The sequence below is a fragment of the Orussus abietinus genome, unplaced genomic scaffold (assembly GCF_000612105.2).
Source record: "Orussus abietinus isolate OABI.00-Male unplaced genomic scaffold, Oabi_2.0 scaffold44, whole genome shotgun sequence".
Lineage (NCBI taxonomy): Eukaryota > Metazoa > Arthropoda > Insecta > Hymenoptera > Orussidae > Orussus > Orussus abietinus.
Genome location: NW_019394518.1, coordinates 185,972 through 198,645, shown reverse-complemented (window position 1 = coordinate 198,645; position 12,674 = coordinate 185,972). Strand labels below are relative to the sequence as shown.

General features: G+C 42.4%; 1 protein-coding gene across 3 annotated transcripts; it reads left to right on the top strand.

Moving 5' to 3' along the window:
- Positions 1 to 3,132: 3,132 nt before the first annotated feature.
- LOC105700328 (choline-phosphate cytidylyltransferase A) lies at positions 3,133 to 11,872 on the top strand. 3 transcript variants are annotated; one of them, XM_012426084.2, is made up of 9 exons: positions 3,133 to 3,410; positions 5,368 to 5,527; positions 5,874 to 5,982; positions 6,066 to 6,182; positions 6,428 to 6,579; positions 6,673 to 6,894; positions 6,963 to 7,130; positions 7,540 to 7,661; positions 7,940 to 11,872. In XM_012426084.2, exons 1-9 carry the CDS (start codon positions 3,316 to 3,318, stop codon positions 8,040 to 8,042), a joined length of 1,248 nt encoding a protein of 415 aa, XP_012281507.1. In that variant the 5' UTR covers positions 3,133 to 3,315; the 3' UTR covers positions 8,043 to 11,872. The 3 variants fall into 3 exon arrangements, with proteins under 3 accessions (XP_012281507.1, XP_012281524.1, XP_012281517.1); XM_012426094.2 differs by lacking the exon at positions 3,133 to 3,410 and adding an exon at positions 3,984 to 4,212; XM_012426101.2 differs by lacking the exon at positions 7,540 to 7,661.
- The last annotated feature ends 802 nt before the right edge of the window (positions 11,873 to 12,674 follow it).

Sequence of the window (12,674 nt, the reverse complement as noted above, 5' to 3'; positions counted from 1 at the left end):
AACGTCAATCGATCGCTTACTTATGTGGGAAGTTACTTGACTTTTCCACACACTTGCCGGCTGACCTGCAACACGTCCGGAAGCTTAGAGATCGAAAGGCGAGACAATTGTTGCAATGTTTACTGCACCGAGGAGCACGAGCGTGTGTGACTCGAGGGGATCGAGGCAATCTCGTGGAGGTGTCGCGGGATGGAAATCGCCCCGACGTAGAGGGACTAAAGAGAAAGAAAGAGATATTAGGAAAGATTCAAGAGACGGCGAGAAAGGCACGGAGCAAGTAATGAAATTAAGAAAGTATAAGTCTAACGAATATATAGAGATTATCGTAAAGATATTATTGATTAAAATAAAATGTCAGCTTTGTAGCCGATTGTTTCATTCCACGTCCACGTAATCGCCTTGAATCAAAACGGGTAGAAACTAATTAACTTGCATCATGTATACAAATAAAAGCCTGCGAAGCTTCTTTTTTTTCTTCATCCGCCGACGCTTTGAAGTTGCATTCTTCCGCTTCTAGTGGACTTTCCAAACCATGCTAATGACCGTAACGGTTTTCTATAAACGACGTGCAATACTCCTTTCTGTATGGATTCCACTCGACGAGTATGACTCAATTGTTTGATCTCCCACCTCGCATACTTTCAATGTAACCGGTATTAGTCGTCGATCGGAATAAGCCGGCGATTAAACGTCGCCGCGTGAGTTCCATCGACGATCCCATGTTGATTCACGGCTGGAAATGGTTCCTGGAAGGGAAAGTAAAATTAAACATTGCCAAATAAAATGCGTTACCTGATACCAGTTTATACGAAAAGTTTCCGGAATTGCTCTACAGCCGTCGCGGTACAAACCTAAGGTGGTGTGTATAAACGGACTCGTGCAAGTCATACTTGCCCGCATTTCCCGCAGAGACTCATGTATAAATCATTTTTAATAAATATGCATCGTAACAATTATATATGGCCCATGGACATGCAGATAGAAAACGCAACGTCACCGGCAACTCTCCGACACGCTCCGGCACTCTCCGGCACTCTCCGGCCCTCTCCGTCTCTCTGCGGCAACTCTCCGGCACTCTGCGGCAACTCTCCGACACTCTACGGCAACTCTCCGTCACTCTCCGGCACTCTGCGGCAACTCTCCGGCACCCTTCGGCAACTCTTCGGCAACTCTCCGGCAACTCTCCGACACTCTCCGGCACTCTCCGGCAATCTCCGGCACTCTGCGGCAACTCTCCGACACTCTCCGGCCCTCTTCGTCTCTCTGCGGCAACTCTCCAGCACTCTGCGGCAACTCTACGGCACTCTACGGCCCTCTCCGGCACTCTGCGGCCCTCTTCGTCTCTCTGCGGCAACTCTCCAGCACTCTGCGGCAACTCTACGGCACTCTACGGCCCTCTCCGGCACTCTGCGGCTACTCTCCGACACTCTCCGGCACTCTCCGGCACTCTGCGGCAACTCTCCGGCACTCTGCGGCAACTCTCCGGCACTCTTCTCCGGCACTCTGCGGCCCTCTGCGGCAACTCTCCGGCACTCTCCGGCACTCTCCAGCAACTCTTCGGCACTCTCCGGCACTCTGCGGCACTCTCCGGCACTCTCCAGCAACTCTTCGGCACTCTCCGGCGGCACTCTGCGGCACTCTGCGGCACTCTGCGGCACTCTCCGGCACGATGCGGCAACTCTCCGGCACTCTCCGACACTCTCCGGCAACTCTCCGGCGCTCTCAGGCACTCTCCGGCAACTCTCCGGCACTCTTCGGCAACTTTCCGGCATTCTCCGGCACTCTACTGCACTTAACAACACGCAACGGCACTGTACGGCCTTCGATAAGGCTCTAAAACACTTGAAAAACGCGCGTAAACGATCGATAACGATCGAAAACGCTCGAAGAACGCTCGATAATGCTCGAAAAACGCGTGAAAACACTCTAAAGACACTCGAAAACGGTTGAAAAACGCTCCGTAACGCTAAAAAACGGTCTAAAAACGCTCGATGACACTCGAAAACGCTCTGAAAATGCGTGAAAACGCTCGAAAACGCTCGAAAACTGTCGAAAAACGATCGATAACGCTAGTAGGGAAACGTAAAAATCATACGCGAAAAGACTCGTCTTATATCCGCAGTTAGGTAAGCCTCGGGAGGATTTTTCGCAGTGTTCGACTCTCACGCATACTCGTCGAGTGTAGCGCCGAACGCACATATATTCAACATCTCGACCCGTAGCTTGGCGCTTGGTTGGTTGGGACGCGCGAAGATTTCTAGGAGCGATCGCACTCACGCAGATTCGCTGAATGAGAATTCCGTACGCGACACCGACGCGTGCCCCAAAGCTCCGCATCACGTCGACTTCGTGGCAACAATGTACTTAATAGTAGTAGATAAGTAGATAAAGTCAAATGGAGCGTTACGAATGTTTTCCCCTTACCATCAAAAGCGAGCAGTGTTGGTAAGCGTAGGTAAGCCACCACCGTCAACTGCCGCATAGTATTACCATCACGAGTACGTGAGCCGCCAACGGCGACTTGTAGATGGTACCGCCATCACTAGTGCGCGAGCTCCTATCAGAAATTCGTTGCGCCGCCCTTGGGGGCAAAAAACGGTGAAAGCTAACGTACAAAACCAGAGGGCAGCACAGGATGCGATCGCACGATTCTGCCCGTGAGCAGTCTCCCAACTCATCTCTGGTATGAATATGCGTACACTCGTATGCAAACAAATCAGAAGTCTCCATAGAAGAGCCCAGAAGGATACGGACGTTCGATGCTCGATGAATAGTATGCTAGCCAACGGATGGTGGCTCTAATCATCTCTCCATCTCTCTTAATCTTATGGCGATATATAGCGAATTACATTCTTTCTTTATCTTACACACGATTCTTGCCTTTCTATATGCGTCTCTCTTCCTCCCGTATGTGAGATATCGTTGGCTACCCATGCGATCTCTCTTTTACCCCGACTTCAGGTTTGTTAGCCAACTTTTAGAGCATCGAGCGCTAACATAGGGCTTGCGCTTCTATGGGACTTCTGAATTCTTTGTCGTACATAAATCAAGGAAAAGTACATATATATACATATATATACATATCACGTTGTAATTATAATATATAAACGGCTCGAATTGGCGGCGCATCAGACGTCGCATTAACGCAAGTGGTCAGAGAAGTCCACGTATCACCACGCGTGACGTCACCGATCATGCGATCTTACATCATCCGTCTCTACCCCAAGGCGGCGACATCATGGATCCTTTCCACCAGTAGCGACTCGAGCGCCTAGTTCGCCGTGAGAATCGGAACTTTTGCCGGGCGGTCGTCTCATGACTGAGCTGTCTCGACCTGTGCTCGTAATCCGTCCTTTAATGAATCACCATAACGCCTCGCCGGGTGAAAGGATAATCCTGAAAAGTGGCAGGTAGGTTAATTCCTGTGTTCGGCGACCGACGACGCGGGACGTGCGCGCCAAATTTGAACCGTGGGTCGGAACGCGTTCGCTCCCTGTATTATAAATTGACCGTTAAATTGCGCCAGGAAAAGATGTTGAAAATATTTTGAGGTACTCGTGAACATTGGCGATACCTATGCAATGGAGTGCGTTAAAAAGGAGGTTTCTTCGGCATGACACGTCCAGGTGGAATGCTAGCGGACGGAACGAGGCGACGTTGCGATTTTATCGTGGGAACCGGAAACATGTCGCGTTCTGAAAGTTGAATAATTAATGAGACAGGGCGAAGTAGCTAGAAGTGACGGGTTTATCATCGAATGTTTAAATTCCGAGAAATGTCGCGTGCGATAAGTGGTACGGGACTCGCGCCGCGTTCCGGGCGCGGTGAACGCGTGAGTCGATCGGAGTAAATTTTCAGCGAGTCGGGGGTTTCCGGCAGGGTTCGGGCGCGGTCGGGGTTGCTCGGTGGTTTACGTGGACGGTCGGCCGGCTTCGGCGGGCCGTCGTGGCGGGCGTCTGCTGGGTCAGCTGACGGTGGCCTAAGCCGCGGATACGAGGACACGGCGTGGAGGCGTCGGGGTGTCAGTTTGGCTTGCTCTTTTCCGGGGTGAAGGGTCCCACGATTGCGGGGCTTATGTGGCGTCGAGATTACGGGGAAATATCGAGCGGCTCGTCGAATTGTTCGATATCGTCTATCCGCCGGGAGGTTACTCGGTTCGACACCAGCGCTACATCGACGCTGATCGAAGGGACGGGCTTGGCGAGGAAAAAGGTGCGTTTCCCGGCTCGGCGATCCGAACGCGAACGCCGAGGCTGGGAGAGAATTCGACCTTACGCGACTCCTCGAAAGTCGGGACCGAGTCATGCTCCGATTTCGTCAAGGAAATGTCGAAGGTTCCCTCGATTCTAAAAATGTGCCCTCGGCTCGGGCAAAACGAACCGAGCTCTGGACTGCCCTCGTTCTCACCTGTGAGACTATTACTTTCGTACTTTCCGGACTTTTCGAGATGTTAAACAGCCTTCTACGAGGGACGAGGGTCACGTGGATCATGGGGTCCTGAAATGCAAGAGAATCCCTTCTTATCGCAATCGCAGTTTATGGGTTTGCTGGTTTTAACTCCTACGATTTAGAACTTCGAGCAGACCTTGACTGTTTGGAACGATCTTGGGTGGTGTTGCTCCTTTTTCTTACCTTGCCGGCAAAATACGTCTATTCAGAGAGTACCATATCAAGCTTGCCATGACTCGATTCACTTTTTACTCATTCTTTTATTCACCTCTCCTTGGAAAGATGAAGAAATTGTTTTAAAAGCTGGCAAATTCGAGCAGGTTGGGATTTTGTCTTTTATCTTTCGCTATTGAAGGCTGTGGAATTGTTAAATCTACTTTTATTTTTAATCGTCTACGAGAATCTTCGCGCTGCATAGGATTGGTTTAAGGTAAAAATTCAAGCCCTAGGCTGACACGATGACAAGCAAATTTCCCTCTATAAGCAAGCTCGATGTTTACAATAGTTTAATGTTCGAATGAGCTCCCTTTTTATGTCAAAATGTTATTTATTGTCTTTAAGAAATAGAATTAGTCACGATAGTATGTTGAGAAATTTAGGGATTGATTTCGGTCCTTTTTAGTCACTCTTCTGAATCGGGCATATGATTTAATTGCAATGTTTTATTAATCGTAAAGATATTTCTTTAATATCTCTTATGCTTTTATCACAGTGTCAGAGTTAAACGTGTGATTACTATGCCACATAAGTATTTTGAAATGTTATATAAAGGATACGAGTATCTAGATTTTCAATAGTCTTCAGTTTTTAATCTTTTTTGTCTTTGTTATCTGAAATAAGTCCTAAATGAAATTCACACAAAGTCATTGATATATGCACAAATAGTTCTAACTTTTCAATGTGTTTTCTATTTCGTAGTTATAGTTCTTTAGAGACTGCATGGGCACGAAATAATCGTCGTAAGAAAATGTCAAGAAAGCGTACGAGAGGCGAAACTATGCTGAATTCTACTTCATGTCCCACTGAACAAAATGGGGATTATACAAACAGTTTGAAAGAAGACTCTCCTGAATTACCAGTAAGCTGACTTTATATATAAACAAGTGATTTGAACTGTATAAGAAGTCGAAAGGATAAAGCAGTGGTTTTATTTCCGCATAATCTATAAAGTTTAATAAACATGAAACTGTTTAAAAAAGAGCAGATGGTCTCACTTTATTTTAACTTAGTGACTCACATTCACTGGAGTTACAAATATTAGTCCATTTCTGTTTAATATCAAAATCATATTTGAGAACCATTATGGGGTTTACAGGCGACCACTGCCTTTAAAATCATAAATCGTAGAACAAATTTCTGCCATCGAATTACATATTTTTAACATACTTTCATATTAGATTATAACTTTTTTTTATTTCTTTCAGTCTATTTGCAAAGAGGCCCCATTTAGCGATGACCCAGAGGCACAAATTTCACGCGAAGAGTGCGACTATAACACAAAGATCACATTGGCAATGGCTAAGAGTGGCAAAGGTAAAGACACGACTATAAAAATTATTGACTTTGCATTCCGTATATCATGCCTATACATACAAAAATCTTTTGCAATTTTTCAGCTCCCAGAAGAGTGAGAGTCTACGCAGATGGTATTTACGATCTGTTTCATCAAGGGCATGCTCGACAGCTTTTACAAGCCAAAAATATATTTCCTAATGTATACCTCATAGTAGGAGGTAAGTTTAAGAATTAAAAGCTCGTCTCTTTTCGTACAATCACTTCAGATATATCCTGGGGCTCATCTGAAATGTAGCGTCATCCTACTTGCAAAATAATCAGTATTATAAGAATGACGTTACTATGTAGACACTATCTACATCACCATTGCTGCATTTCACAAGATGCATACATAGCATTGCTAAAGTCCTGCTGGTTATTTAATTGTCAATATCCATATGTATCATTGTATCCACTATTGCAGTATGTAACGATGAGTTGACCCATAGTAAAAAAGGAAGAACTGTGATGACGGATGCTGAAAGATACGATGCAGTCAGACATTGCCGTTATGTGGATGAGATAGTAAGAGATGCACCCTGGGAACTAGATGATGATTTTATTGCGAGTCATAAGGTAATCCTAACGAGAATAAAAAATTATACTGCATGAATATTTTTAATATCATTGTACTATTATTTGTCAACCTTATTGTGTTTTTCTTTACAGATCGACTTTGTTGCCCATGATGATATTCCCTACATGACTGACAGTGGTTCGGATGTCTATGCCGCATTGAAGGAGAAAGGGATGTTCGTTGCTACACAGAGGACAGAAGGTGTGTCGACTTCGGACATTGTTGCAAGAATAGTAAAAGATTACGATATTTATGTCAGAAGAAATCTAGCACGAGGATATAGTGCGAGAGAATTGAACGTTTCTTTTCTCAATGTAAGTAAAACAGAGGTCGTGCTCTCATTTCGAGAAGTCCGATTGATAACTAATAAACTTGATCTTAGGAGAAAAAGTTCCGTCTTCAAAACAAATTCGACGATTGGAAGGATAAAGGAAAGCGAGTCGTGGAAAACATAGGGGAGAAACGCGTAGACATGTTCAGCAAATGGGAGGAAAAATCTCGAGATTTCATCGATGCCTTCCTTCTGCTATTCGGAAGGGAAGGCCGATTGGTGGGTAAAATTTCTGGTGCAGCGATTCTTTTGATAATTGTCTTGTACTTCGCCCTAACTGTTCAATGCTTTTTTATACAACATGCATATTCATTACTATTATAGGAATAAAATGGCTTTCTTACTAACTGGTGCATGGTTTGTTCTTTATTTGTGTGCTAAGTTTACATTAGTTCTACTTGCTTTATAGTGGGAAATAATGCTAGGGTACGTTCTTCTTGAAGAATTTAGTTTTTTGCCTCCATAGCTATATGATAAAAACACATTCCAGTAAGAGTATCATGCATGTTACTAACTTATTAGCAATCATTGCCTTGCTCAACCTTGTCGCTATTATTGCATCAATGGAGTAGTCCGATTGTGTGAGTAGTTACATTCTAGCCGTACTTTATTTTATTTTTTTTCACAGTCTGCAATTTGGAACGAGGGTAAGGGTCGATTGATGCAGGCCCTTTCACCTCCAGCTAGTCCGAAAAGAGATGGTAGTCCGAATAGCAGTAACGGCAGCCATAACGATGAAGATCAAACAAGGTGAATAACACTCTGGATTTAGTGAATTTTTTTTAATCCTGCCTCAAAAAATGAGACCATTTTCATTTTCCATCAATTCCATGAGTACTAATTTCAAGAAGCCGTCGTTACGATGGAAGATCGGTTTTCTTGAAAAGTAACATTTATTTTTGCAACATTATTTGTAAATAGGTTTCAGGATTAACTTGGAAATATTTGATGGAGTTAAACATATGACGTTGAATGATGGGTTCGATGATAATAAAAGTTTAATCATTCTTTTTTTTTTTGTCATACAGCCCACCGCCAAAGAAGACCGGTCGGTATGAATTTCCAGAGAGCAATCACTACCTCAGCGATGACTACAGCGACGACGAAGAAGTAGCTCAGCGTTCCAAGTAAATCGATCACGGTTTGAAAACGAACTGTCTTTCCGCTCGGACCAAAAGCAAAACTAGCGCCGTTGCATCTTTCGAAGACTGTCGAATTAAGCGTTTCTAGGTCCGTCTACGAGCTTCATATTACGTATCTCAAGCTCGAAGATAGTTTTCCTCAAGTCGTACAGGGTCGAGCGCATTAATGGAAGTTAGAATGGGAAGTCGGTAACTATTTGCGGACGAATATTCGTTCTGTGCTCGGGAACGTTGCAATGGAGCCCGAACGCATTTTGCCCGTGCGAGAACGATTTAGAAGATTCCTCCGCACTTCGAAAGTTTTCCATAAACTTGGACAGTCGATTTGAGCAAGTACGTCGTGCAAACCTAATTATTAGCTGATATTGTATATATCGTGCCAATTGACGGCAGATTCTATATCCTTCAGATCTGACATACATTCGTTGATTAGCCTTGATTGTATCCAATCTCCTTTTAATGATTTCATCGTGATATGTAGAATCGAGTTTTTTCTTTTTTAACTTGATCGCTGTTTTCTATGAACATTTTTTTTTTAACAGAGAGATCTCTAGATTAGATGAATGACCTACGGTTGACCTAAAGCATTGTGTATTCGGTCCAATTATATTACCGTCGAGTTATCGTAATGTTAACGTAGGAAGATGCGAGACCTTATGGAACTCCTAGGGATGCAAAAATAAAATGATGAGACGGTACGCTGAGATGTCGGTACGTTGTTACAATATAAGGCATTGGTGCTAAAGTATCGATTTGTAGAGATATTAATACGTGAAACGTCAAGTATCGGTATTTTCGACGTATCGATCATTTATTCCCGGTCCAATGTTTTATTTCCATGCCGTTGAAAGATTTATGTTCTGCGGAACATGATATTTTTTAATAGCTAGAGATTAGGAGAACGAATAGAAACCAAGGATTTTCGATTCGGGGGGGGTGAGGATGTAGGGAAGATATTGTGATTCGCAAACTTTTGCAACGGATATAAACTATTTGCTAAACATTGGGAGTTGTATCAGCATCTGGAGACTGCTATTTGGGCCTGCGTTAATTCCGTTAAGATTGGAATCAAATACTTTTAATTACGTTCGTTGTTTGGCATTTGAGTATTTGATTCTTAACGTCACAACATATGTACGAGTAAAATGTTAAAATCGAGTGTTAAAGACTCGTGTAATGTTAGTTATGAGACGTGTGTATCCACGGAGTGTGTACGTCCCTCGGGAGGATTCGGTTATTGTTTAACTATCGTGACAATACTTTCACGATTCATTTTAACGATTAATGCAGAAACGATAAAACCTTGGACGCAAGTTCCGTTGGATTTCGGAAAATATAAAAGTTCATTTGCCAAGATAACTCTAAACAATTCGAGAGCGTGATGCGTGTAGCTGATTATTCACTAATACGATTGCACCGCGAAAGAACGATTTATGATACTATTAGTCAACGGAACTAACAATCGCGACCACCGAATATAATTTATAACGTTTCAACATTTTTTACTTTCATACTTTTCAAGAAAAGGAGAAACACATTTCACGCGAACAGTTTCATTTCCTTAAGTACCGCATTTGTTACACATTTATGATATACTCAGACAAAAGTATTGTAATATCGGTTAATTCGTAATCGCTCTTTTTGCATCCCTAACTATAAATCTACTTATAAACGAATGCTATTTCTTCGGTACGACAGAAATTCAAATGTTAATTAGATGGCAGTCGCGTTTTAGAAAAGAATCGTCATTTTCAGTCATCGGTACGTCATACATCAAATGCCGTCAAATTCATTGAAAAAGAAAAAAGGAAAAAAAAAGAACATCAAGGAAGGGCGAGTATGTACGACTAACGGTATTTTTTTTTTTTGTTGTAACTGTGATGAAAGGAATAAGTAACTCTGACATGTCAGAGGTGCTCAGAACTTGTTAAGGAGGTACAATAGTTAGTACGTAAAAATAGATTCCTAGCACAGACTCGTTATGCGTTGTGGTTTATAAGCACTTGTTGCTGAAATTTAGAAAAACACATGTTTAAAATTCATTCAATTACGTTCCATTCGGGTAAATATTTAAAGAGTAATTGCTCAATCTGGCTGGTATGTTGCATTGATGATTTTCCTGAATACCCCTGTAATTAGATTTGGGGTGAAAAAAAAAAGTGTCAAAGGCATATTTGCCCTGTAAATTGTCTTTTTATAAATTTCAGTAAAGTGCCTTCTCCTAACAATGATTGTAGTCATAGCCGACTAAATTGTTACACGAGCTGAAGAAACAGAAAGAGAGGGAAAGTAACGATAAATACGATTGGAATACCACGAGCGAAGATGCACGATTTCATAGCGAGAGCGATATATTTATAATCATCGATCGTAATTCTTTGTTTGCGCATCGTCATCGTACATAATGGCTTTCGCATTACATTTTATATAAACGTCGCGCTTATGAATTGTAATTATATTAATGTGTGTCGCACATCTGATAAGGCGCGCAAGAGTTATACTAAGAGAATTTGGAATTTGTTTGTCAGTAAAAAGGTCTACTGAATAATGTCGAAGAGAACACTAGTTGACCGGTAGTTGATGATTTCTTGTAACAGGTAATTCTTTGACTCGGTAAAAAAAAATTATCTACGCTATATTCAAAGGAATAATTCATTGATTAACTAATGAGCGAACGGACGGTTCCATTAGTGAGTGCTTGGCTTAAGATCGTCTCATTAAAAACTAATGGAAGATAAGTGAAACCTTTCGAAAGACACAAGGAACATTGGTTCCACTAGTTTTGTCGATATTACATTCAGTAACAGATCCACTGAAATGTTTCCCCTAGCTCGAACGGTTTAACTTATCTCTTATCAATTTTTATGTAAAATATTGACGTCTCAGGGCGGTCAATTGCAAAGACGGCGTAAGAAATGATAAAGATGCCCTTGTTCCTTCTCACGTACCAGCGGTGCCTAATTCCATTATAAGTTTCAGGGCGGACAAACGTCGCGCATGTAGATAATATTTTTTTAGATGATCGCCTACGATCCGAGAAACGCACCAAAGGGGGGGGGGGGGGGGGAAGAACAAATCAAAACAAAACACGCCGCCAAAAGGTGTTTTAAATTTCTTTTTTTTTTTCTCCAAACAGATCTGCCAAGAAAAAACTAGCATTGTCGAATAAATCCAAAAAATCATGCAGCGTAATTCTCGAAGGTATAATATCAAATTACTGTTAAACTTGATCGTAAATATCTGTTTATCGCTAAGTGAGAAGAAAGTATATAAAGATCTTTTTCATGTATGTTTCGTATAAAATGGCTTCAAACTAATGTCCATACTTCATTGTGTCCATTAACGCGATAATGATACGATTTGTATAGTTTACTCGGATGCGTAGGGATCGCTCGCAAATGCGTAATGTCTCCTCCGCTAAACAGTCCTCGTTAGATTTACCCGCTGTAGAAAAATACCTTATGTCTCTACGTATTACGTTGTACATACTAGTATTTTATTTATTGACACACATCCAACGCCACCGCACGCTGTTGTTATTAATTCCGAATATGTCGAAATGTCGAGAGAGAGAGAGAGAGAGAGATGTCGATACTGTTATCAGGAGATTTATGTCGCGTTGTAGTGAGCTTTCCGCTTTCGCGTTTGTCGGCGAGACGCGCCACTTTTAACGGGGGACAATAAACAACGTATTTTAAGCGGCACGCAGTGGTTTTTCGTCGAATGCGTCGTTTATAAGTACAAAAGTACATTCAACCGTTTTAATGAATCTCGAATAAAAGTGATTTGCTGCTACGACAACGGGGGACTTGCTCGCAATCGGTTATTTATTATTTGCCTGTTGTTTAGTTTCGTCCTTGTTAGGTGAGCTTACGCTTATCCACCCTTGGTAACATTATAAGACGTCGATAATTGCGACTAGTACTAGACGGGAATATTTGTTTAAAAGATTTCTTTTTTTACAAGACGCGAAAGGGTGTTCACTGTTTGTTTAAGTCCTTCGCCGGTTAGCACTCGAGCTTTATCAGCGAGACTGATGTAATGAAACTTTCGATAACGTTTGCAATTACCGGGTCCCCCTTTTAACTATGTAATGACCGCTTCTGAAGATTCTTTTAAATACTGGACACGAGACCTATCCGACATGCGTCTCTTACACCTTGAATAAGATTAATGGCAGACAGCCTTTTAAAACGAGTACCACGTGGAACTATTCCGAGTAAACACCCAGGCGTATGAATGGGCAATATTGGATATCGTAAATCAAGGATCTCAAAACCGCCGTCAAGAGGGAGAGACATGGGGATACTCTCCATTCGACGTATTAGTGTTTATTGAGCTACCTGTTTCGTACCCAAATGCGGATTACGATGACCCCCCCTTTCCTCCACTAGTTATTCACGTTTTCGGAATTTGTGCGCGTGGGAGGATATTCTAAATCGTCGCGCAAAACGAGAACGCCTCTATTACTCATTTACATCGAGTTGCGTTTTCAGAAGGTATCACGCGATAAAAAAAAAAGATTTTTTTTTTTTAACTAATCAAAAGTTTCCCGCAAAATCTGCAATTTATAAAGCATTCACTAGGAAATTCGTTTAATTTCGAAGCACGACGAAGCGCC

Bases quoted from the DNA above. Each gene is read 5' to 3' on its own strand.
- LOC105700328 (XM_012426084.2), top strand. From the start codon at position 3,316: ATGACTGAGCTGTCTCGACCTGTGCTCGTAATCCGTCCTTTAATGAAT. The intron at 5,528-5,873 runs GTAAGCTGACTT...TATTTCTTTCAG, and splicing joins AAGACTCTCCTGAATTACCA to TCTATTTGCAAAGAGGCCCC. The intron at 6,895-6,962 runs GTAAGTAAAACA...ACTTGATCTTAG, and splicing joins TGAACGTTTCTTTTCTCAAT to GAGAAAAAGTTCCGTCTTCA.